Source organism: Schistocerca cancellata, chromosome 5 (assembly GCF_023864275.1).
Source record: "Schistocerca cancellata isolate TAMUIC-IGC-003103 chromosome 5, iqSchCanc2.1, whole genome shotgun sequence".
Taxonomy (NCBI): Eukaryota; Metazoa; Arthropoda; class Insecta; order Orthoptera; family Acrididae; genus Schistocerca; species Schistocerca cancellata.
The window spans coordinates 390,258,103-390,283,853 of NC_064630.1; the positions used below are offsets into that span (position 1 = coordinate 390,258,103).

Consider the following 25,751-nt stretch of genomic DNA (forward strand, 5'->3'; position numbering starts at 1 on the left):
GACACAGTCCACATAACATCTTTTCTTTATTTTTGTGTGAGGAATGTTTCCTGAAAGTTTTGCCGTACCTTTTTGTAACACCCTGTAGATCGTGGAAAAGAGGTTATTAATAGTCAGTAGTGTAGTGTCACCATGCAGGTGCTTCCTTGCCGTACTGAATCAATATATGTCGAATGACAGTTTTGGCACATTCCAGCCAATATGTCAGGATCGTGCGGTACTTTGGCAAGTGACGCTCAGAGGTGACCCACGCCTCGGTAACTCGTGGAATACATTCAGGATCTTGTACATGGGATGTGTTTAACTTTCACGGCGCACGAGTGCATTAGATCACTGATTGTGGGAGGACAATACTTCGAATGTGGGCACAGTGGTCCGAAAAGGCCAAGGGCCACAATTCTGCGTTCTGAAGTGCAGATATGAGTTGCCGAGAGATGTAAATTCCGTCAAGGTGGCTCACAGAGGGATTAGTCCGGTAAGTACGTCCAGGTGAGTCGTCATGTCGAACTTCCTAAGTATCGCAGAGCAACAGATCACAGATGAAAAGGCGCAGTTCTTGGCATGTAGGGGGCAGTTGATCCTTATGGTGCAGGGCATAGTTAAAATCGCCCCTCAAGCAAATAGTGACCAGAGCCCACAAGAAATAAAGGGGCGATTCCTTCTAAATAGAAGCACGTTATGTCGTGTCTGTGGGTGGAGCCTAACGAGTTCCCATGATGGTGGTCACCATGCCTCCGGTGGACGAACCGTATTTGATGTCAGCTACTGGGATGATTTCGTGAGCATATGAGTAGATGGTTATGCCACGTCGAAAATGGTTGCCAGGGAAGGGATGAGTGGTATATCCAGCGACGTCCAGAAGTGTGTTGAAGTGTACTTCCTGCAGTACTGCGATGCTGGCGTGGGAAGTCCATATCACCTCTTGCAGCAGTTGAGTTTTCGCTCGGGAGCTAATGCTGTTAATCGTTGCTGTTCACTATATTTGGAGTTGAACCCCGTGGTGGAGGGGAACTACACCAGCGGGAGGTGAGGTGGGGCGAGATATCGGAGAGCAGTGGCGTACGCCAACTGACGGCGTTGGCGTTGGCGTTGGCGTAACTAGCTCTCCGTCTGGGTGTAAGTCTGTCCCAAGCGTACGGTTTGGGTCATCGTCGACGTCATCATTCCGTGTCGTCCAGGGCGCCACCGTTGTGGCGTCCATGTGTTCCACCTTATCCGTAGGAGCGGAGGACGTCTCGGCGACAGAAGTAACAGAGCAGTCCGTTGGTGCACATGTACCTGCGCGAGCCAGCAGAGTAGGAACCAGCCCCGCCATATCCGGCAGCGCGTTGTCGTCACTCTTGTCGTCTTGCACGTTCTGAAGTATTGGGGAGGGGGGGGGGGGAGTTGTCTCGTTCTGAGGCCGTACGTCGCCTCCCCTTGCGGCATCGTTGTTTACATATCCATCTCTCTATGTTGGTAGACAGGAGGGAGTCGCGGAGGTCCGGGTGAAGGCGGTCGCAGGGACAATGAGTGATGAGACGTTCATACAATCGACCGGGAGTGGGTCAGCACCTTGAATGTTGGCTCCAAGCGTCGTGTGGTGTACATGCAGAAGTCTCCTTGGTCGACAGTGACTGTGCTGACTACCGACGGAGTGATAAAAGCATAGTCCGTGTTCGTTCGCAAGCCGGGTCACTGACGACTTTGGCGTATACTGTGCTGCTTAAAACGGACAAATGGATGCCCAAAATGTAGAAACTTCGTGACGTAGGAAGCATTCCACGTCCAAAGCCTTTGGTCGAGTGTAGACCCTACAGAAGGTGAAACGTAGTGTGGGGTTGTCATGCTCTAGAGTCTAGTATACGCAAGCGACACGTAAGTGAAGGCCTTCAAAGTAAACAACAACGAGCCCGCCCGTTCCGCAGGCGGAGACACACAGTACGCACGCACTGCACGGCTGCGAAAGCTGAACTGACTTACTGAGCTACCCAGGCACGACTCATGATCCGCTCTGGCAGACTTCCTTCCTCCATTCTCCCATCTCCTACCTTCAAACTTCAAGGAAGTTCTCCTGAGGAACTTGCGGAACTAGCACTCCTAGAAGAAAAGCTGTTGTGGAGACATGGTTTAGCCACAGTCTGGGGGACATTTCGAGAATGAATTTTCACTCTGCAGTGGAGATTAGTGTTTAACGTCCCGTCGACAATGAGGTCATTAGAGATGGAGCCCAAGTTTGCATTAGGAAAGGATGGGGAAGGAAATCAGCCGTGACTTTCGAAGGAACTATCCCGGTATTTGACTGAAGCGATTTAGGGAAATCACGGAAAACCTAACTCATGATGGCCCGACGGGTTTTTGAACCGTCGTCCTCCCGAAAGTGAGTCCAGTGTGCTAACCACTGCACCACCTCCCTCGGTTGCAACAGCAAAAAGTTAGCATTATCAGCAGAAGATGACAAGCATTTTCCATTGCAAGATAAATTTAATATAATAACATGGGGTTACGGTAAGGACCGACTGACTTTGATACCAGTTTCAGAGACGAGATTTTTGGCAAATTTAGAGGTGGGAGTAACATTGTTTACTGTGGTAACTTCCAACTAAAATTGCATTTTAAGCTGTAAGTTATGTAGGCAGTAGTACCTATGTGTGTTTTGAGATGTCACAGAACAAATTTTTGTGTATTTTGATAAATTTAATGCGTGGCACAAAGATCCACCTACATGTTTTGACTAATCTATAATTCATTTCAGTAATGGCAAAAAGACAGTTGCAAGTATTTAGATGAGTGATACAGACGTTTTAAGACGGAAATACTTAATCTGGTGGACCATTGTGCTTGCAAAGTGTGGTACAGATATTAATCTTTGACACTCAACGAGTTCTGCTTATCAGTAGTGTCAATATGCAAGCCAGGGGTATGCTTTTTTAAAAATATTATGGAACAGTTGGGTTATGATGGGTAGTTGATCGCAATAAAGACCTCGTCGAAACACCTTCTTCTATTCCTATATGGTGCCAGATCAATTTCTTTGTCTCTGACTACGTTGAGTGTGCTTGCTTTTCGTATGTTGAAGCATTATTATCATATTTTTGGTATTATTTAATGGTTGGGGATGGAAATACAGTTTCAGAGAGCGTCGGCACCATAGTTCCAATCGGTAAATGTCACAGCCTTCCTTTAAAGTTGCTTTTATACACAACCTCGAGTAGGCCTAAATAATTTGAAATAAAATTAACCTGCCAATATCACATTCTACATTTTTATAGTGTAGAACATGTTGCATCATCTTCTTACCTCCTAAAATAGTGCTGAAAGACGTAAAAGCACCAGGTGATGTCTAGTTTGTTCTATAAATCATCAATCGTATAGTCTCAGAGTTGAAATTCCAACATGCGTTATGTATTTTGATAGATATTTTAGATGCGAGATACCTTTGTAACACATTTTGTGTGTGTGTGCGTGTGTGGGAGGGCGGGGGGGGGGGGGGCGTGTGTGGGATGTAGAGCTTCAAATTTTCACATGAGTCACCATCTTATTTTCCTGCCTGAGCTACGTCAGGTAAGCCAGAGCTACGTCAGGTAAGCCAGAAATATTAACTGTTAAATTGTATGTTGCCTCCTGAATAACTTCCGTAAGATTTTGTTTTCTCTTATTTGTTTCTTGTTGAATGAGCAAGTTCCCGAGAAGGTGGTCCAGTTGTCCAGTGATGATCTACGAATACGGACACAACAAGTGGCAGTATGGGTCAGTAGAAGAGAAAAGCCAGATGTCAGCGCCAGGCGAAGTTGTTGGATTGTACTTCCAAGAGAAACTTTAGTTTGTTGTTCAGAAAATGTGAAAGAAAAATATTGAATATCGGATCAGTTCTTGTAATACCTTATCAGATGTGGATGACAAACTATGGATCTACAATTTTTGCGATGCGTATGTCTCTTGAGTAGTGCAGTAGCTCACTAACATAGTCTACTATTAAGGCAAACATTATTCTTTCTATATAAATTTTATTAAAAGCGCACAAGCTTGCAAGCAGTTTATTTAAAAGATACTAACTACAGAAAAAGTTCTAAGTTGTTTGATTTGAAGAAGTCATTCACAAAGCAGTTATGTATTAAGAAAAGTAGTGAAGAATAGCCTCTCTGGGGCGTGAATCAAAACTTGTTCAGTGCCAGAAATCTCTCTGTAGGTGGCTAGAAAAAGAGAAATTATAATTATTTTATACATCATGATCCTAATAGATTTATCAGATCATAACTTGAAGAAATATTTTTGCGGAAAAAATTCAGAGATATATAGTCAAATAACATAATTACAAATGATTTTTCAGAAATGAGCATTTTTCGAACTTAAGCGTTAACAGAAAGTGATCTGAACGATGTCCGAGCTCTTCTCTTTCGATAAAAGCATCTGTATTATGCTTAGAAGATTTAAATGACGTATTTGTAACTTATGGAGGCTATAAACTCAACTAAAAAGAAATTAGTATTCAGTGAGACGGCAAAATTATGTGCAGTCAACAACTCATTTCAAGAAAATATTTTGCAGCTATTGTATAGACATTAAAGTCGTATGATAGTAAGCATTCATACCCGTTTCAAGTCTATATAAAGCTGAGATACTTTATAGCCAACGGGGTGTTACTGAACGATAGACTCTGGTACTGAATATTTTCAAAAGTTATCTTGCTCAAACTTAATTGTCAAGTAATGCATTTGGATGACAGCAGTGTGTGTGTGTGTGTGTGTGTGTGTGTGTGTGTGTGTGTGTGTGTGTGTGTGTGCGTGTTCGTTGCTGAAGTATTTTCACAGACATTTTAAATATAGAATTAACATTGTGATACTTGACAAGCATCGTAGAACAACTTATATCTGCACGTGTAAATAGTTGACTCGAAGGTCACATTAAGTGTAGGTCTAAAAATTGAATGTCTTCTATCTGATTAGGATATTATGTTTTATTCACTTGTGTTTTGTAACTATTAGCAATGCAAGTAACATTGGAATACTTACCTTGAAAATCGATAGCGATGTTTTAGGCACCAATTTTCATAGATAGGTGTGTGTGTGTGTGTGTGTGTGTGTGTAAATACGAGGGTTGTACAGAAAGTAAGTTCCGATCGGTCGCGAAATGGAAACCACTGGGAAAATCCAGTAAAGCTTTGCACAGATGTGTTGGGCAGTGTCTCTAGTATACCCGTCGATCGCGTCGCATCGCTCTTTTCAGTTTTGAGTGAACAGTGAGCACGTAAAAATGCGTAGGGAATAGCGTCTCTCGCCAAATATGAGGGCCTGGTTAGAGATTTCGCCTGTGTCATGCAGCCCACATAACATAACTGTCGAGCAGTTCCTTCTTCATATCAATTCTCGGCCACACACTACAGGAGCAATGAAGACGCTCCTGCAACGTTTCCGATGAGAAGTGTTTGATCACCCACAATGCAGTCCGTAATTGGCTCCCCCTGAGTCTCATCTCTGATCACAAGAACCGCTGGCTATGAAGACAAAGTTTTTCCACAGACAACGAGCTGCAGTCCAGTGCAGATAACTGGCCGAAAGCACAGGCGGCTGCTTTCTATGACGAGAATATTGGAAAGTTGATACAACACAACGACAACACTCGAAGTTGGAGCGGCGACTATGCAGAGAAGTAGGTGGAAGGTGTACCTAACTGTTGCAAATAAATCGTTTCTAGTTTTCACTGTGGTTACCATTTCGCGACCGATCGGAACTTACTTTCTCAGCAACCCTCGTGATATTGGGACACTTGATATAAACAGGCATTTTTTGTGTTGCTGACATCGAATTAAGATTGTGAGACTTCACAAGCGTCACTGAAAAATTTAGGCTTTGAAATATTTAATTTGAAGATCTGTTGTACCTTACACCAAGTGTAGACTTAAAAATGTAAATGATAACTACATACTTCGGACGTCGGTTTTTTGCCACATGTGTTTTGTAACAACTTATATGTGGACATGACATTGAGACACTTAATACACTTAATTTGAGACCCTACAGACATGTTTTAGGCACCAATATTGACACATATGCGTGTGTAGAAATTATACAGTGACAGTTGACGTAAACATTGCCTATTTTATGTTTCTGACGTATTTTTGCACATTTTAGACGTGTAAATGACATTGCGTAACTTGACAAAAGTCATAGAAGGACCAGAAAACGATTCAGTGAGATAGATGCCTTATGTATACAGCGTGTTACAAAAAGGTACGGACAAACTTTCAGGAAACATTCCTCACACACAAAGAAAGAAAATATGTTATGTGGACATGTGTCCGGAAACGCTTATTTTCCATGTTAGAGCTCATTTTATTACTTCTCTTCAAATCACATTAATCATGGAATGGAAACACACAGCAACAGAACGTACCAGCGTGACTTCAAACTCTTTGTTACAGGAAATGTTTAAAATGTCCTCCGTTAGCGAGGATACATGCATCCACCCTCCGTCGCATGGAATCCCTGATGCGCTGATGCAGTCCTGGAGAATGGCGTATTGTACCACAGCCGTCCACAATACCAGCACGAAGAGTCTCTACATTTGGTACCGGGGTTGCGTAGACAAGAGCTTTCAAATGCCCCCATAAATGAAAGTCAAGAGGTTTGAGGTCAGGAGAGCGTGGAGGCCATGGAATTGTTCCGCCTCTACCAATCCATCGGTCACCGAATCTGTTGTTGAGAAGCGTACAAACTCTTCGACTGAAATGTGCAGGAGCTCCATTGTGCAAGAACCACATGTTGTGTTGTACTTGTAAAGGCACATGTTCTAGCAGCACAGGTAGAGTATCCCGTATGAAATCATTATAACGTGCTACAATGAGCGTAGGTGGAAGAAACTAAAATGAGCTCTAACATGGAAATTAAGCGTTTCCGGACACATGTCCACATAACACCTTTTCATTATTTGTGTGTGAGGAATGTTTCCTGAAAGTTTGGCCGTACCTTTTTGTAACACCCTGTGTAGGGTGGTCCATTGATAGTGACCGGGCCAAATATCTCACGAAATAAGCATCAAACGAAAAAACTACAAAGAACGAAACTCGTCTAGCTTGAAGGGGGAAATCAGATGGCGCAATGATTGGACCGCTAGATGGCGCTGTCATAGGCCAAACGGATATCAAATGCGTTATTTTAAATAGGAACCCCCATTTTTATTACATATTCGTGTAGTACGCAAAGAATTATGAATGTTTTAGTTGGACAACTTTTTTCGCTTTGTGATAGATGGCGCTGTAATACAAACGTATAATTACGTGGTATCACGTAACATTCCGCCAGTGCAGATGGTATTTGCTTCGTGATACATCACCCGTGTTAAAATGGACCGTTTACCAATTGCGGAAAATGTCGATATCGTCTTGATGTATGGCTACTGTGATCCAAATGCCCAACGGGCGTGTGCTATGTATGCTCCTCGGTATCCTGGACGAAATCATCCAAGTGTCCAGACCGTTCGCCGGATAGTTACGTTATTTAAGGAAACAGGAAGTGTTCAGCCACATGTGAAACGTCAACCATGACCTGCAACAAATGATTATGCCCAAGTAGGTGTTTTAGCTGCTGTCGTGGCTAATCCGCACACCAGTAGCAGAGAAATTGCGCGAGAGTCGGGAATCTCAAAAACATCGTTGTTGAGAATGTTACATCAACATCGACTGCACCCGTACCATATTTCTATGCACCAGGCATTGCATGGCAACGACTTTGAACGTCGTGGACAGTTCTGCCACTGGGCACAAGAGAAATTACGGGACGATGACAGATTCTTTCACGCGTTCTATTTAGCGACGAAGCGTCATTCACCAACAGCGGTAACGTAAACCGGCATAATATGCACTATTGGGCAACGGAAAATCCACGATCGCTGCGACAGGTGGAACATCAGCGACCTTGGCGGGTTAATGTATGGTACGGCATTATGGGAGGAAGGATAATTGGCCCCCATTTTATCGATGGCAATCTAAATGGTGCAGTGTATGCTGATTTTCTACGTAATGTTCTACCGATGTTACTACAAGATGTTCCACTGCATGACAGAATGGCGGGATGTACTTCCAACATGATGCATGTCCGGCACAAAGCTCGCGAGCGGTTGAAGCGGTATTGAATAGCATATTTCATGACAGGTGGATCGGTCGTCGAAGCACCATACCATGGCCCGCACGTTCACCGGATCTGACGTCCCCGGATTCCTGTCTGTGGGGAAAGTTGAAGGATGTTTGCTATCGTGGTCCACCGACAACGCCTGATAACGTGCGCCAGCGCATTATCAGTGCGTGTGCGAACATTACGGAAGGCGAACTACACGTATTGCCAAATGCATTGAGGTTGACGGACATCATTTTGAGCATTTATTGCATTAATGTGGTATTTACAGGTAATCACGGTGTAACAGCATGCGTTCTCAGAAATGATAAATTCCCATAGGTACATAAGTCACATTGGAACAACCGAAATAAAATGTTCAAACATACCTACGTTCTGTATTTTATTTTAAAAACCTACCTGTTACCAAGTGTTCGTCTAAAATTGTGGGCCATTTTGAGTCGGAAAAAGGAATGATACTGACAATATTACGAGCCATGTGGCAACGCAAAGTGTTTCTACGTATGTAGACCGGTGTGTTCATCTCTTCCAGACGCTCAGTCCGAGTTTGCGACTATTACAGCGCCATCTATTACAAAGCGAAAAGATGGTCCAACTAAAACATTCATATTTCTTTACGTACTACACGAATATGTAATAAAAAATGGGGATTCCTATCTAAAAAAAAACGCAGTTGATATCCGTTTGACCTATGGCAGCGCCATCTAGCGGGCCAACCATAGCGCCATCTGGTTTCCCCCTTCAAGCTAGACAAGTTTCGTTCTTTGTAGTTTTTTCGTTTGACGCTTATTTCATGAGGTACTTGGCGCGGTCACGATCAATGGACCATCCTGTATATGTGAACATCAAATAGTAGCTCGCTCGATTTACCTGTACTGGAGCGCTGAATAAATTTTCTACGTTAGTCCACTTCATTTATGTGTTAATTCCTTTTTGCTCTCTGGCATAGAGTAGTTACTGCTGGTACTACTGCAGGACGAGAGGAACAAATTTCCGCTGAAAACTGGTTTGAATATTCAGAAAGCACACATACTTCACATTCTATAGCAAAGGGTGTTCAAGTGTCTCTGTGACGACGTAGCTTCGTTGATCTGATACGGCTACTTCACGACGGCTCTCACGCAATGCAGTACAGGGTTGATGGCGCATATCAGATTAGCCAACGAAGTTAGGGACAAGCACAGAGCACGCAATGATAATCACCACTGTATAAACCCTACTATTTATCGAATTAAAGCAGCTTTTATCATCTTTGCGAGTCGCGTGTGAGGTGGCATTTAATGCTGTACCTTTGTCTGTGCTGCCGGCATGTTTCAAGTTACCGCTAGTAATTTCCTAGCCGCTTACTTTAAAGCAAGTACTGGGCTGCTTTAACGAAAGTTTATCAGGTTTAGGTGGTTGGCCGATACAGTTATCAAGATGGCAACGGTTTAGCTCTCAGAGAGAGGTTGGACTTGCGCTATCCTATGTTGAGAGACAGTAATTGGAGTCTTCCTTAGTAAAAAGGTAAGTCGTTCTATTATTTAAATTCAGTTAGATACTTTCTGTATACAATAACGCAGATAAAACATATTAATGAAATCTTTTTAAGAAAGGGTGGGAAACATTCGAAGAACAATATCCAGGCAGATTTTGTCGAATTGTTTGAGATGCGTTACTGGAAGGGAGAAAGGTGACTGAATACATTTCGGTCTAGTGCTTATAAGGCCATGATCAAACCACTAATCTAAAGGTAAATGGTCTTCATTGCTAACGCAACCCTTCAAATGATTGTAACGGCTGTAAAGACTTTTTTTTCTCCTCGTCCCTGAAGCAGCTGCTACAATGACCGCTTCATATCGTTGCCAACAGTTAATTGGCTGATGGATTTGATTCCAGCTCTGTCTACAACAGCTGTGAGCATCGGGCATTTCAATAACGATGCTCTGTGATAAAATGCTCTGCCATTTCATAGAACTTTACCAGACATTCACTACTGGCCATTAAAATTGCTACAGCAAGAAGAAATGCAGATGATATACGGGAATTCATTGGACAAATATATTATACTAGAACTGACATGTGATTACATTTTTACGCAATTTGGGTGCATAGATACTGAGAAATCAGGACTCAGAACAACCACCTTTGGCCCTAATAACGGCCTTGATACACCTGGGCATTGAATCAAACAGAGCTTGGATGGCGTGTACAGGTACAGCTGCCCATGCAGCTTCAACACGATACCACAGTTCAAGAATAGTGACTGGGTTATTGTGACGAGCCAGTTGCCCGGCCATCATTGACCAGACGTTTTCAATTGGTGAGAGATCTGGAGAATGTGCTGGCCAGGGCAGCAGTCGAACATTTTCTGTATCCAGAAAGGCCCGAACAGGACCTGCAACATGCAGTCGTGCGTTATCCTGCTGAAATGTAGGGTTTCGCAGGGATCGAATGAAGGGTAGAGCCACGGGTCGTATCACATCTGAACTGTAGCGTCCGCTGTTCAAAGTGCCGTCAATGCGAACAACAGGTGACCGAGACGTGTAACCAATGGCACCCCATACCATCACTCCGGGTGATACGCTAGTATGGCGATGACGAATACACACTTCCAATGTGCGTTCACCGCGATGTCGCCAAACATGGATGCGACCATCATGATGCTGTAAACAGAACCTGGATTCATCTGAAAAAATGACGTTATGCCATTCGCGCACCCAGGTTCGTCGTTGAGTACACCATCACAGGCACTCCTGTCTGTGGTTCAGCGTCAAGGGTAACCGCAGCCATGGTCTCCGAGCTGATAGTCCACGCAGCTGCAAGCGTCGTCGAACAGTTCGTGCAGATGTTTGTTGTCTTGCAAACGTCCCCATCTGCTGACTCAGGGATCGAGACGTGACTGCACGATCCGTTACAGCCATGCGGATAAGATGCCTGTCATCTCGACTGCTAGTGACACAAGACCGTTGGGATCCAGCACGGCGTTCCGTATAACCCTCCTGAACCAACCGATTCTGTATTCAGCTAACAGTCATTAGATCTCGACCAACGCGAGCAGCAATGTCGCGATACGATAAACCGCAATCGCGATAGGCTACAATCCGACCTTTATCAAAGTCGAAAACGTGATGGTACGCATTTCTCCTCCTTACACGAGGCATCACAACAACGTTTCACCAGGCAACGCCGGTCAATTGCTGTTTGTGTATGAGAAATCGGTTGGAAACTTTCCTCATGTCAGCACGTTATAGGTGTCGCCACCGGCGCCAACCTTGTGTGAATGTTCTGAAAAGCTAATCATTTGAATATCACAGCATCTTCTTCCTGTCAGTTAAATTTCGCGTCTGTAGCACGTCATGTTTGTGGTGTAGCAATTTTAATGGTCAGTAGTGTAGAAAACGACCTTTGGACTATAACACTTGGGAAGATGTCTTTGGAGAAGAGCAGGTCACATGTAGACTGGGACTGCTTCTAGAATCAGAGTTGCTATAGAAACATGTCCGCAATAATGAAATTTTCTGACAAATTAAATCTGCATTCCACACTAGAGCTAGGACTCAAACCACTTCGACTGGGAGGTATCTTACAAAATGAGCTACCTGAACAGGAATCTACCTCATTAAAGTTAGCAGATGATGACATAAATATCTGTTGCAGTGAATCAACAGGAGACGTGGTAGACCACTGCGAGCAGGATGAGAGCCATAGCATGGGCCCCACACTCACAGGTAACGGATATCGTGCACTGCAGCGGTGCGAGACCACAGAAGAAGAAAGCTTTCACGCCGGGGGCCTTAGCGACCGACCTCAAACCTTCCTTCACTCTGATGAGGGCGTTGGGTCTGCTGCCCATAGAAGGCATGGATACAGGTATTGCCGCTGCCTGACCTTACTCTATTTTCTCCTTGCTTTTGCTAGCTGAATGAAGTGCTGCTTTTTTCCTACTATACTGATTTATTTTAGTGCAAACATAGAAAGCTCTCTTGCAATCATGCCAACTAAACGATATTGTCTGGCCTCCAACAGAGGACGGAAACCTACAAACAGCACTAACGCGAGCTGCAGCATGGCTCACAAACTTTATTTTATGTGATTAAATTGTGTGTATATTCACATCCATTGCTCCTACTTTACTGCAGTTATCTTTCCTTATGCGCACTTCAATAAAAGCCTACAAGTGCTTTGCATACGTCACTGCAGAAATCACAAACTGACTGAAATACAGCAGCTATTCAAATGCGTAACAGTTGAGTAAACGTACACAGTTCCTAATAACCAAAGTCCAAATGCTAGCCTTTCTTGTCATTATGTTGCTCGTCAGTTGTTAGTAATTGTAATGAGAAACTGGCGAAAAGCTTCAACCCAGAAAGTTTTGGAATAATGGTAAGGAGGGGCGTAGCTGCAATTCGGTGCTTCACACTTGCGTGCAAGTGCTTTTCCTACACTATACTGCTTGCATCGTCAAAACCAACGCGCTTGCCATGCAAATTAATTCTGTCTGAATACCACAGTTTTTCGTCGTACCTGTGACTAGTGTTGTAACGAGTATAACGTGTGTGGTGGTTGTTAGCGCCAGGAAAACGAAAACACATCGTTCCTAAAGCCGACAAGCAACACTCGTTCCCTCGTATGTTCTTCTGTTCCCTCCAGCGTAAAGGCTTGTTCTCGAGTACAAGCGAATTGTAGTGAAGGCTGAAGAATTATCTGGGAATGCTGGTTCGCTTATCTTCGTTTTCATTCACTCCGGTGTATATGATGCTTCACAGGCACATCACTTTAATAACATGGTACTTTGAGTGGTTAATATGTGGAGAAAGACAGTCGCTAAACCGGAGATTTTTGCCGGGAAATTTATTACGAGGGTAGTTCAGTACCTGGAGTTACATCCTAATCGTCTTTATGTTGACAGTACTACGTAAGCGCTAGTCAGCCGCTAGATGGCACGGGTCTGTTTGCTTCGGGCAGGTTTCAGCGTTGTGACCTCAGTCCGCTTTGCACCACAGAACACTAGAATATCAGAAGTGCAAGGTCCGTGTTACGTCGTGGAAATAGAACGACAGGAGCGCTGCAAGTGGCTTCGCAGTGAAGTCTGAGTACGGGACATATGGTGCGAAAATTAGGATTATTGCTTTTGGAAATACTAGGATAATTTTTTCATTTTAGGATAATTTTATGGGTGTCTTTGAGAGCCTGGTGGTAATGTGCATTAATTTGTAAAACCCAATATTGGAATTTCGACTGTTGCACTCTTCGAATTCCAATGTAAATGCGTTGCTCGTATTCTGCTTGATTTTTGATCATCCGTAATACTGAGTGGGTTAAATGATCCCATTTGTGTTTTTGTTTCATATGAGATAGAAACTGATTTCGTCACATGGTATTCTGTGGACTGTTTCCGAGTCTGTGAGCTGCTCGACTTAAATGCCCTGTTAACACTTTGCCGTTCGCACGTCTCGTATTCGCCTGGCGACGGCAGCGCTAATTCGGATTACTTTGTTTGTCGCCGGCCGTTCTTGACACTATCGGGAGACTGTAAAATTTTTAAGTTATGCTAATCTCGTCGTTACTTCTCATAAGTTGACAACCCTGTTCCACTACTCTCATAAAATTTCGAAGGCATGCATGCGTAAATAAATACAAAATTTGTTTCATTTATTTGAGTATTTGCATTGTCTTTGGTACTTAGTACTTCTTTTTCGTATTATATGCAGCAAAACAGTCTCCAAGATGTAACGCAACTCCACAAGACTTGCACATTAAGTTTGTTGTTCTCCTTTTTTTGTTTTTTGAACATACATGGCAGTTCTTTCGTTTTCGTTCATTCGTTTCGGAAATAAGTATTAGCTGGTGTTCCTTTATGTGACCGGAAAGTCTGTCAACCGGATCATGATAACACGTACGCGATGTAGTGGCAACCCACATGTTTTGCTGAGAAGCAAGTGCCGGCCGAAGTGGCCGCGCGGTTCTGGCGCTGCAGTCTGGAACCGCGAGACCGCTACGGTCGCAGGTTCGAATCCTGCCTCGGGCATGGATGTGTGTGATGTCCTTAGGTTAGTTAGGTTTAACTAGTTCTAAGTTCTAGGGGACTAATGACCTCAGCAGTTGAGTCCCATAGTGCTCAGAGCCATTTGAACCATTTTTGAGAAGCAAGCACATGGTCTTTTATCCACGAATCAGACACTTTCAATAAAAAGTCGTGAAACAGAAGACTCTTGTGGTCTGTATTGAAATATTGCCATGAACGGAACGCATTAATTAATGCTCAATTAGAGAGGTACACGCAAACCTTTTTTGACCATTTTGTAGTTTTTCTTTCTATAGGTAATGACTCAAATATTTGTCCACCCGATCCACTCCTTTCATGTATTTGTTGTAGTCTAATAAACTTTCAGGTTATTTTATTGTGTAATTGGTTTTTCTTCATATTTTTTAGTGTCAGCCAAAGTGGCATTATGTATTGTAGAGATCATTCGTATCGTTTTAGTTTTCGAAGCTCTCCATACCTGTGCGAGTACTTCACCTTTCCGTTGATGACAAGCTTCAAACACATTGACTTTTGTGCGCAATAATTTTTCCGGAAATCCTATATTTCGCCGTATCGTTCCACAAACTCGAATTTTCTTTCACGTAACTTCTCTCCAAGTTCTACACTGTTATAATAATTATCACGTAGAGGCGATGCCAGTTTCCATAAGAAGGTGTCAATAGTTCCATCACTGTTTTTGCTAAAGGCTGTCCAGCGCCGCTGTATGTCTTGAATGAGGAAATCCCGTACTCTAATCACACAGCATCCGAATGAGTATGCCACATTTCGTAGCTTTCGACGGATTATAAACTTTAAAATTTAACCGTCCACGCCACGGTATCATTCCTTCATCAATTGAGATATCTTGACTTGGTTTAAAGGTTTCCTTAAACTTTTTGGAAAAATAATCAATTACGAATTGTACTGTGAAAAGCCGGTCGGCATTATCCGGTTTATTGTTGTCGGAAAAAAATGTAAAAATGATAATATTTGTCTGAATCGGTTGCGGGACATCGTTTTGCGAAATATCTGTGTGTATAAACGGATTCGTTGACCAATAATCATCGATCCTTGCTTTTTTTACATTTCCCATAAGGACAGAAAGCCCAATCCATTTTCTAAGTTCGTGACCCGTAACGTCGACAAATTTGGAATTTTTTTAATCCAGTTTCTTCCACTGGAATTTTGACTGTAGTATTTGTTGGTTTCGTTCCCAATATACAATTTTACGATATCTTCGACGCTCTGTGTATCTTTGGGAAATATGTTTTGATCGGGAGATCCTTCAAATTTGTTACTGGTTCTCGGTAAATCAAAGTCTGACCACTGTGCACTGTCTTCTTCGTCTGATTCAGCCAAATCAGTTGGCAACCGTAGCGTTCGCCGAATTCTTCTCGGAAGTATTTCACTACCTGCCAACGATTCTGCTTCACTTTCATATTTTTGGCATTCAATGTCTTCTTCCCACTCGGCCACGTCGTCCGAAACGTCAGACTAGACGTCCGCGCATTCATCGTAAATAATCGTATCGTCTTTTTCGTCTGCCATGGTGAGAGGGCACATACTTAATAACGTGTGTACCTTATTGTTACCTAAACAAAACACCAACAGAATGCAAAAGACACTAAAGTGCTGTCGCCGGCCACTGCGCGACACTATGCACACGACACCACTGTGGTGTCACCGGACGGCATAGTGTTAAGTACGTTGCGCGCATTCTACTTTTTTTTCATCCGTTTTTCGTTCTCTCGCATTTACTGGAGGCCACCGAAATTCTCATTGATTTCTGTTAAAACGCACTGTTTGTAGAGTCATAGCTACCGTCGCATTTTTATCATTTGGAAGGAAGACTGCTCTAGTCACCAAGACTAAAAAGGATAGGACCTATTCATCTACATCTGCATCTACATCCATACTCTACAAGACATTGTGAAATGCATGGTATTCAGAGGCGAGGATCAACACCATTCGAAGCAGAATTACTTACTGATTCCGTGGCAACGTATAATAAAGAGAAATACCAATACAGCGAAATCCTGCTAACACAGAGTTCTACGTTAAATGCGAGCAAGTACGAAAAACAGATGGAAACAAATTTAACGTAGCTTACGAGCAGTATAGTTACAACGCATTTAATTCGAGTAGTTAACACTCAATTCGTAAGGAATAACAGATATGTGTAAGTCACAGATCAGCATGCAATGAAAGCAGCTTCTGTTTTGTTGCTGTTGTTGTGGTCTTCAGTCCTGAGACTGGTTTGATGCAGCTCTCCATGCTACTCTATCTTGTGCAAGCTTCTTCATCTCCCAGTACCTACTGCAACCTACATCCTTCTGAATCTGCTTAGTGTATTCATCTCTTGGTCTAACCCTACGATTGTTACCCTCCACGCTGCCCTCCAATACTAAATTGGTGATCCCTTGATGCCTCAGAACATGTCCTACCAAACGATCCCTTCTTCTGGTCAAGTTGTGCCACAAACTTCTCTTCTCCCCAATCCTATTCAGTACTTCCTCATTAGTTATGTGATCTACCCATATAATCTTCAGCATTCTTCTGTAGCACCACATTTCGAAAGCTTCTACTCTCTTCTTGTCCAAACTATTTACCGTCCATGTTTCACTTCCATACATGGCTACACTCCATACAAATACTTTCAGAAATGACTTCCTGACACTTAATCTATACTCGATGTTAACAAATTTCTCTTCTTCAGAAACGCTTTCCTTGCCATTGCCAGTCTACATTTTATATCCTCTCTACTTCGACCATCATCAGTTATTTTGCTCCCCAAACAGCAAAACTCCTTTACTACTTTAAGTGTCTCATTTCCTAATCTACTACCCTCAACATCACCCGAATTAATTCGACTACATTCCATTATCCTCGTTTTGCTTTTGTTGATGTTCATCTTATATCCTCCCTTCAAGACACCATCCATTCCGTTCAACTGCTCTTCCAAGTCCTTTGCTGTCTCTGACAGAATTACAATGTCATCGGCGAACCTCAAAGTTTTTATTTCTTCTCCATGGATTTTAATACCTACTCCGAATTTTTCTTTTGTTTCCTTTACTGCTTGCTCAATATACAGATTGAATAACATCGGGGTGAGGCTACAACCCTGTCTTACTCCCTTCCCAACCACTGCTTCCATTTCATGTCCCTCGACTTTTATAACTGCCATCTGGTTTCTGCACAAATTGTAAATAGCCTTTCGCTCCCTGTATTTTACCCCTGCCACCTTCAGAATTTGAAAGAGAGTATTCCAATCAACAATGTCAAAAGCTTTCTTTAAGTCTACAAATGCTAGAAACGTAGGTTTGCCTTTCCTTAATCTTTCTTCTAAGATAAGTCGTAAGGTCAGTATTGCCTCACGTGTTCCAGTATTTCTACGGAATCCAAACTGATCTTCCCCGAGGTCGGCTTCTACTAATTTTTCCATTCGTCTGTAAAGAATTAGTGTTACTATTTTGCAGCTGTGGCTTATTAAACTGATTGTTCGCTAATTTTCACATCTGTCAACACCTGCTTTCTTTGGGATTGGAATTATTATATTCTTCTTGAAGTCTGAGGGAATTCCGCCTGTTTCATACATCTTGCTCACCAGATGGTAGAGTTTTGTCAGGACTGGCTCTCCCAAGGCCGTCAGTAGTTCCAATGGAATGTTGTCTACTCCAGGGGCCTTGTTTCGACTCAGGTCTTTCAGTGCTCTGTCAAACTCTTCACGCAGTATCGTATCTCCCATTTCATCTTCATCTACATCCTCTTCCATTTCCATAATATTGTCCTCAAGTACATCGCCCTTGTATAGACCCTCTATATACTCCTTCCACCTTTCTGCTTTCCCTTCTTTCCTTAGAACTGGGTTTCCATCTGAACTCTTGATGTTCATACAAGTGGTTCTTTTATCTCCAAAGGTCTCTTTAATTTTCCTGTAGGCAGTATCTATCTTACCCCTAGTGAGATAAGCCTCTACATCATTACATTTGTTCTCTAGCCATCCCTGCTTAGCCATTTTGCACTTACTGTCGATCTCATTTTTGAGACGTTTTTTATTCCTTTTTGCCTGCATCATTTACTGCATTTTTATATTTTCTCCTTTTGTCAATTAAATTCAATATTTCTTCTGTTACCCAAGGATTTCTACTAGCCCTCGTCTTTTTACCTACTTGATCCTCTGCTGCCTTCACTACTTCATCCCTCAAAGCTACCCATTCTTCTTCTACTGTATTTCTTTCCCCCGTTCCTGTCAATTGTTCCCTTATGCTCTCCCTGAAACTCTGTACAACCTCTGGTTCTTTCAGTTTATCCAGGTCCCATCTCCTTGAATTCCCACCTTTTTGCAGTTTCTTCAGTTTCAATCTACAGTCCATAACCAATAGATTGTGGTCAGAGTCCACATCTGCCCCTGGAAATGTCTTACAATTTAAAACCTGGTTCCTAAATATCTGTCTTACCATTATATAATCAATCTGATACCTTTTAGTATCTCCAGGGTTCTTCCATGTATAAAACCTTCTATCATGATTCTTAGACCAAGTGTTAGCTATGATTAAGTTATGCTCTGTGCAAAATTCTACCAGGCGGCTTCCTCCTTCATTTCTTAGCCCCAACCCATATTCACCTACTATGTTTCCTTCTCTCCCTTTTCCTACACTCGAATTCCAGTCACCCACGACTATTAAATTTTCGTCCCCCTTCACTACCTGAATAATTTCTTTTATTTCATCATACATTTCTTCAATTTCTTCGTCATCTGCAGAGCTAGTTGGCATATAAACTTGTACTACTGTAGTAGGTGTGGGCTTCGTATCTATATTGGCCACAATAATGCGTTCACTATGCTGTTTGTAGTAGCTTACCCGCATTCCTATTTTCCTATTCATTATTAAAGCTACTCCTGCATTACCCCTATTTGACTTTGTGTTTATAACCCTGTAGTCACCTGACCAGAAGTCTTGTTCCTCCTGCCGCCGAACTTCACTAATTCCCACTATATCTAACTTTAACCTATCCATTTCCCTTTTTAAATTTTCTAACCTACCTGCCCGATTAAGGGATCTGACATTCCACGCTCCGATCCATAGAACGCCAGTTTTCTTTCTCCTGATAACGACATCCTCTTGAGTAGTCCCCGCCCGGAGATCCGAATGGGGGACTATTTTACCTCCGGAATATTTTACCCAAGAGGACGCCATCATCATTTAATCATACAGTAAAGCTGCATGCCCTCGGGAAAAATTACGGCCGTAGTTTCCCCTTGCTTTCAGCCGTTCGCAGTACCAGCACAGCAAGGCCGTTTTGGTTATTGTTACAAGGCCAGATCAGTCAATCATCCAGACTGTTGCCCTTGCAACTACTGAAAAGGCTGCTGCCCCTCTTCAGGAACCACATGTTTGTCTGGCCTCTCAACAGATACCCCTCCGTTGTGGTTGTACCTACGTACGGCTATCTGTATCGCTGAGGCACGCAAGCCTCCCCACCAACGGCCAGGTCCATGGTTCATGGGGGGGGGGGGCTTCTGTTTTATATGAAACAAAAGCAAATTTGGGAACATTTACTCCACCCAATACTACGGATACGAGAGGAGCGCAATCCGAATACGGACAACATATGTACAACGTATTTCAAAGAATGCAATACACACGAGAAGTCGCAATCAGAAGCACTCTGTGATGAAACCAACTTCTTTTAGCTGTGAAATGAAAACGAATATGGAATACTAAAAATCAGCCAATAAGAAAGCGAGATGATGGATTGGTAAACTTGCAGCGCTCCAAGTGGCGTGGCAGGGTACCAAGGAGGTGTTACCAGAACTTACTGTATTCATTGTAAGAGTGTCACCCCCGTGCTTTACACTCTTGCGAAGCAAACGTGGCTGCGCCACTCTCCATTTGCACAATGAAGAACAGCGTTCTGTAACTCGCTTTTATTAGGTCTGTAGGTATACCAGGAACTGAAATACACAGAAGACTTTCAGCACAACACGGGAAAAATACTTGATTATGGCGAAGTGTTTACCAGTGGGCTGAAGAGTTCAAAAGCGTGCAGGACCAGGAAAGAGGCAGATGTCCAGTCACATCCGCTATTGATAGCAACACTGAGCACGTCCGTGACCTTATTTTGAATAACCGACGAGTGACAATGAAGTGAAAAAAAAACAGAAATGAATGATGCATCAGGGACAATTCTAGAACATTTCCTGGAGATGTGTCAACAATAAAGCGCCAACTTTACAGTGATATGCTTTGAAAAGAGTTGAAGCCTTCGATCTCCTTAGGTTGGTTAGGTTTAAGTTGTTCTTAGTGCTAGGGGACTGATGACCTCAGAAGTTAAGTCTCATAGTGCTCAGAGCCATTTGAACCATTTTGAACAATGCGCGTCCACATATCGCCGCCTATACCGTCCAAACTCTTCAGAATATACAGTTCGAGATGTTGGGACAAGCTGTATTCAGTTCTGATCCTGCAGAAGAGACTTTTTTTTATTTTTTATCTTTTTTGTCCATTTAAAGATGATTTAAGAGGCCATCGGTTAACTTCCGATGAAGAGGTGAAGGAAGCGGCAAATACGTGACTTACTGTTCAACAGAACAAAACTTTTCTCGAGGATATGAAAAAAGGGGCAAATGTATTGTAAAATGATGTAATTATAAATTTGCTGTTGTTGTTGTAATAAATTAAAAAATATTATGGTGTAATATGAACTTTATGACTCTCCCTCATACAGATGAAATTTTAAAAAAGTCATTTTTCAACCATTGTAAGCGAGAGGTGACACACTCTGAGACACAGGAGAATAATCACACATGTACTTTCTGTACTCACAGCGAACCCTTCGTTCCGACCAACTTCTGGCATCTTCGTGTACTCGATGATGTGTTACCTGGTGGTGTCTGGCTTGGCGATCTCTGTAGCTGGCTACGTGATCGCGCACCTACAGAGGTACCGAGACAATGATGACGGCAGCATTTACATAACGGCCTTCCTTGTGTCCCTCGTGCCGAGCTTATTCTTGCACCCGTGCTACTGGTTCGAGACGAAGAAGGTAGTCGCGCTTTTGAAGAGCTGGGTGGAATTTCAGGTACTTCTTCTTTTCTGGTGTGTCTTGTGTGAGCTTGTTCGCCGTGTATCACTGAAATTAAGCTTGTTGCACCTTGGTTATTTACGAAATGTGAAAAAGAATGGTTACAATTGAAAAAAAAATCCTGAAATCTGGACTGCTATATAAGATGTCTACCTACAGATCTTATGAATCAGCTAACACCTGACAGAAGTACAATGCCTTTTTCTCTACTGGAAAATGTTTGATACGAATACGTACAGATGCCAAATTTCGAAATGTACTGCTTCCTTAAGGATGTCAAATATAAAATTAGACTTATTACAGCACTCACTGAAGTATTTCACCATTCTTCCTGCATTTGATCCGCGAATGTAATGGGAAGAAACGGTAACTGTGGTATGGCTGTGTATATTATGGTCCATAGTTCAAATTTCCACAGCTAGTTGGCACTGCTGTCGCAGCGCTGCATTTTCTGACAGTGTTAGAAAATTAAAAAATCTAAGATGACTGCAAGCTATGGCCTCTCATCCATCGTGTGACAAGCCACTCCCCCTTTATCTATCTTTTGACAAATCATACCGTTGTATCGGTAACGTCATAATCTACGATGGCGGTAAGTCACGCCCCTCGCTTCCCACCACATTGCTATATCTTACCACGAAACAGCCAATCACAGTGCAGTATTTTAGCAGCCATTACAATAAAACAGGTCAAGCAGTACGTAGCTGCCATGTTCAGAAATACATAGTATTTCTATTTCAAAACAGTATTTAATCTTCACTTGAACTACACTCCTGGAAATTGAAATAAGAACACCGTGAATTCATTGTCCCAGGAAGGGGAAACTTTATTGACACATTCCTGGGGTCAGATACATCACATGATCACACTGACAGAACCACAGGCACATAGACACAGGCAACAGAACATGCACAATGTCGGCACTAGTACAGTGTACATCCACCTTTCGCAGCAATGCAGGCTGCTATTCTCCCATGGAGACGATCGTAGAGATGCTGGATGTAGTCCTGTGGAACGGCTTGCCATGCCATTTCCACCTGGCGCCTCAGTTGGACCAGCGTTCGTGCTGGACGTGCAGACCGCGTGAGACGACGCTTCATCCAGTCCCAAACATGCTCAATGGGGGACAGATCCGGAGATCTTGCTGGCCAGGGTAGTTGACTTACACCTTCTAGAGCACGTTGGGTGGCATGGGGTACATGCGGGCGTGCATTGTCCTGTTGGAACAGCAAGTTCCCTTGCCGGTCTAGGAATGGTAGAACGATGGGTTCGATGACGGTTTGGATGTACCGTGCACTATTCAGTGTCCCCTCGACGATCACCAGTGGTGTACGGCCAGTGTAGGAGATCGCTCCCCACACCATGATGCCGGGTGTTGGCCCTGTGTGCCTCGGTCGTATGCAGTCCTGATTGTGGCGCTCACCTGCACGGCGCCAAACACGCATACGACCATCATTGGCACCAAGGCAGAAGCGACTCTCATCGCTGAAGACGACACGTCGTCCCTCCATTCACGCCTGTCGTGACACCACTGGAGGCGGGCTGCACGATGTTGGGGCGTGAGCGGAAGACGGCCTAACGGTGTGCGGGACCGTAGCCCAGCTTCATGGAGACGGTTGCGAATGGTCCTCGCCGATACCCCAGGAGCAACAGTGTCCCTAATTTGCTGGGAAGTGGCGGTGCGGTTACCTACGGCACTGCGTAGGATCCTACGGTCTTGGCGTGCATCCGTGCGTCGCTGCGGTCCGGTCCCAGGTCGACGGGCACGTGCACCTTCCGCCGACCACTGGCGACAACATCGATGTACTGTGGAGACCTCACGCCCCACGTGTTGAGCAATTCGGCGGTACGTCCACCCGGCCTCCCGCATGCCCACTATACGCCCTCGCTCAAAGTCCGTCAACTGCACATACGGTTCACGTCCACGCTGTCGCGGCATGCTACCAGTGTTAAAGACTGCGATGGAGCTCCGTATGCCACGGCAAACTGGCTGACACTGACGGCGGCGGTGCACAAATGCTGCGCAGCTAGCGCCATTCGACGGCCAACACCGCGGTTCCTGGTGTGTCCGCTGTGCCGTCCGTGTGATCATTGCTTGTACAGCCCTCTCGCAGTGTCCGGAGCAAGTATGGTGGGTCTGACACACCGGTGTCAATGTGTTCTTTTTTCCATTTCCAGGAGTGTATGTAAAAATGTGCCATGTTAAAAAAATACATAAGATTCGCTTAAACTGGGTACAAATTTACGTAAAGGGTGTAACTTTAGTATTTCCACATTTAAAATATGCCAGAAAAACCCACACACACATACACTCGTACGCATACACATTTGCACACCCTACACACCTTGTTTATGCCATGAAGCTACAGGTTAAGCTGCATTTGTGATTGTGCAAAGTTTGATCTCTGTACCTTACATGTTGTAAGGCACAACTGATCCCCAGATTAAATATTTTCCACATCTAAACTGTACTATGACACTTGTCATGTGTCACAATGTTATTTTCCACACACACACACACATATCCATCAAAGTTGCTGACTAAAATATGATTGTAAACTCTCAAATTAAGTGTGCCTGTGCTATTTCCATGCTTAAGTTGTTAGAAAATACATGTGGCCAAAAATAACATGCTGAACAAACAGTAAAACTTTATGTTTAGACCTAAACAGGGCGATGTACCAAACTAGCCTGACCAAGCCTATAATTGCACGAAGCACGTATTTGCTCTTGCTATGCGGACAAGAGCTCAAACAGACAGGCAGTCTGAATTATTGGCAGCTGCTGGAAGAATTCAGTTAATCCTATTTTTATTCCTACATCTGGTGTAAGGGACAATGGATAGTCAAATTATTTCGCCACCTATATGATTCTATGATTCTTGCCCAGTATCATTATGTTAATTTAGTATCTAAAATGTCTGCAAAAATACATCAGCAACACTATGTTTATGTTATTTCCACGTCTTTTCAGGAAAATACTTCCAACAACGCACACAGACACATACGCTGCTTGTGTCATGTGTTATAATGGTTTTTTTTGTTGTTGGTGTGCATAGAAAGAACTCATACCACCTGAAGTTTTTACAGATTTTTCACTGATTTTTGACCTTAGTAAGCGCAAATTTAGGAGCGAAAATGGCACTGTTTCATGTTCTGCACTTCTTCTTCTTTTAGTGTTCAACCCTGAGGTTGGTTTGCAGCAGAGCGCCATTCCTTTCTTCTGTCTGTCTTCCTTTTCATTTCCACGTATGTGTTACATCCAACGTCATTCATGATCTGTTGCATGTATGATATCCTTGGTCGCCCCCGGCGATTCCTTCCCTCAGTAGCTCCTTCTGCTATTGTTCCAATGATGTTGTGTCGTAGGGTGTGCCCTACAAGTTTGTCTTTTCTTGTTTGGATGTGCCGCCACAGAAATCTGGTTTCGTGTACTCTTCTAAATACCTCTTCATTTATTACTTGTCTCTCCAGCTGATCTTTTTCATCCTTCCGTAGCACCACATCTCCAGTACCTCTAGCCATCTTCTCTCTTCTCTTCCCAGTGTCCAAGTTTCACATCCGTATAGGGCTACACTCCAAACGAAAGCTTTCATGATGCGTTTCATTATTTTCAGACTGATGTTCTTGACGCTGAGTAAGTTCCTCCTCACATTAAATGCAGTTTTGGCCTGTTGTATTCTGCTCGCAATTTCTTTCCGGCTTCTACCATCCCTTGTGGTCTAGCTACCCAAGTAGGTAAATTCCTCTATCACTTCCAGCTCCTCTTTTCCAATTCTCATTCTCAGGGGTTCATATACTGCTTCTGTACTGCATACCATCACTTTAGGCTTTTTCTTGTCCATTCTCATTCCATACTGATTGCATAGAATCCTTTCCATTGAGCTGAGGACTTCTTTGTCTCCGTGACTATAGCAATATCATCTGCATGACGTAGCATGTCTATCTTCTGCCCATTAATTTTGATCCCCACCTCAGCGGTTTCTGGAACTAGGCCTATAGCTTCCTGAATTTAAGCGTTGAATGTAAGAGGAGAGAGAGCACATCCTTGTCTTCGCCTTTTCTAATATTTGCTTCTTATTCCTGGTGACAGTTCCTAGTCTCAGCCACCTCATTCTTATAGAAACTGAGAAATCACACTGATGTCTTTGTACTTCATTCCACTTTTCCTCAGCACTCTGAACGTCTCTTGACAGATAACGTTAATAAACGCTATTTCCAGGTCTACAAAGGCAATACAAGTTGGTTTGTTTTTCTGTAATTGCTTTTGGAGGCTCAGTGCCAGAATCGCTTCTCTTGTTTCCTATCTCCTTCTGAAACCAATCTGATCTTCACTCAGCACATCCTCCACCTTCTCTTCATTTCTCTTCAAAATTATTTTTATGAGAATTTTTGATGCATGTGATTTTAGGCCTGAAGTATCGTACTGCTCACATTTTGTAGCTTCTGCCTTCTTTGGTATAGGAACAATAATGCTCTTCTGAAAGTCTGTCGGTATCACCCCTGCGCTATAGATGGACCAAATAAGTTTAAGCAGCATCGTTTTCATGC

General features: G+C 43.2%; 1 protein-coding gene across 1 annotated transcript in view; it reads left to right on the top strand.

Annotated features, from left to right (window-relative positions):
- The first annotated feature begins 814 nt into the window (after positions 1–814).
- Positions 815–25,751, top strand: part of LOC126188559 (gustatory and odorant receptor 63a-like) — a 130,201-nt gene continuing 105,264 nt past the window's right edge. Inside the window, exons 1-3 of the mRNA XM_049930158.1 lie at positions 815–1,026; positions 11,842–11,960; positions 20,945–21,198. Of these exons, the coding sequence (XP_049786115.1) occupies positions 815–1,026; positions 11,842–11,960; positions 20,945–21,198 (585 nt within the window). The remainder of the gene's footprint in view (positions 1,027–11,841; positions 11,961–20,944; positions 21,199–25,751) is intronic.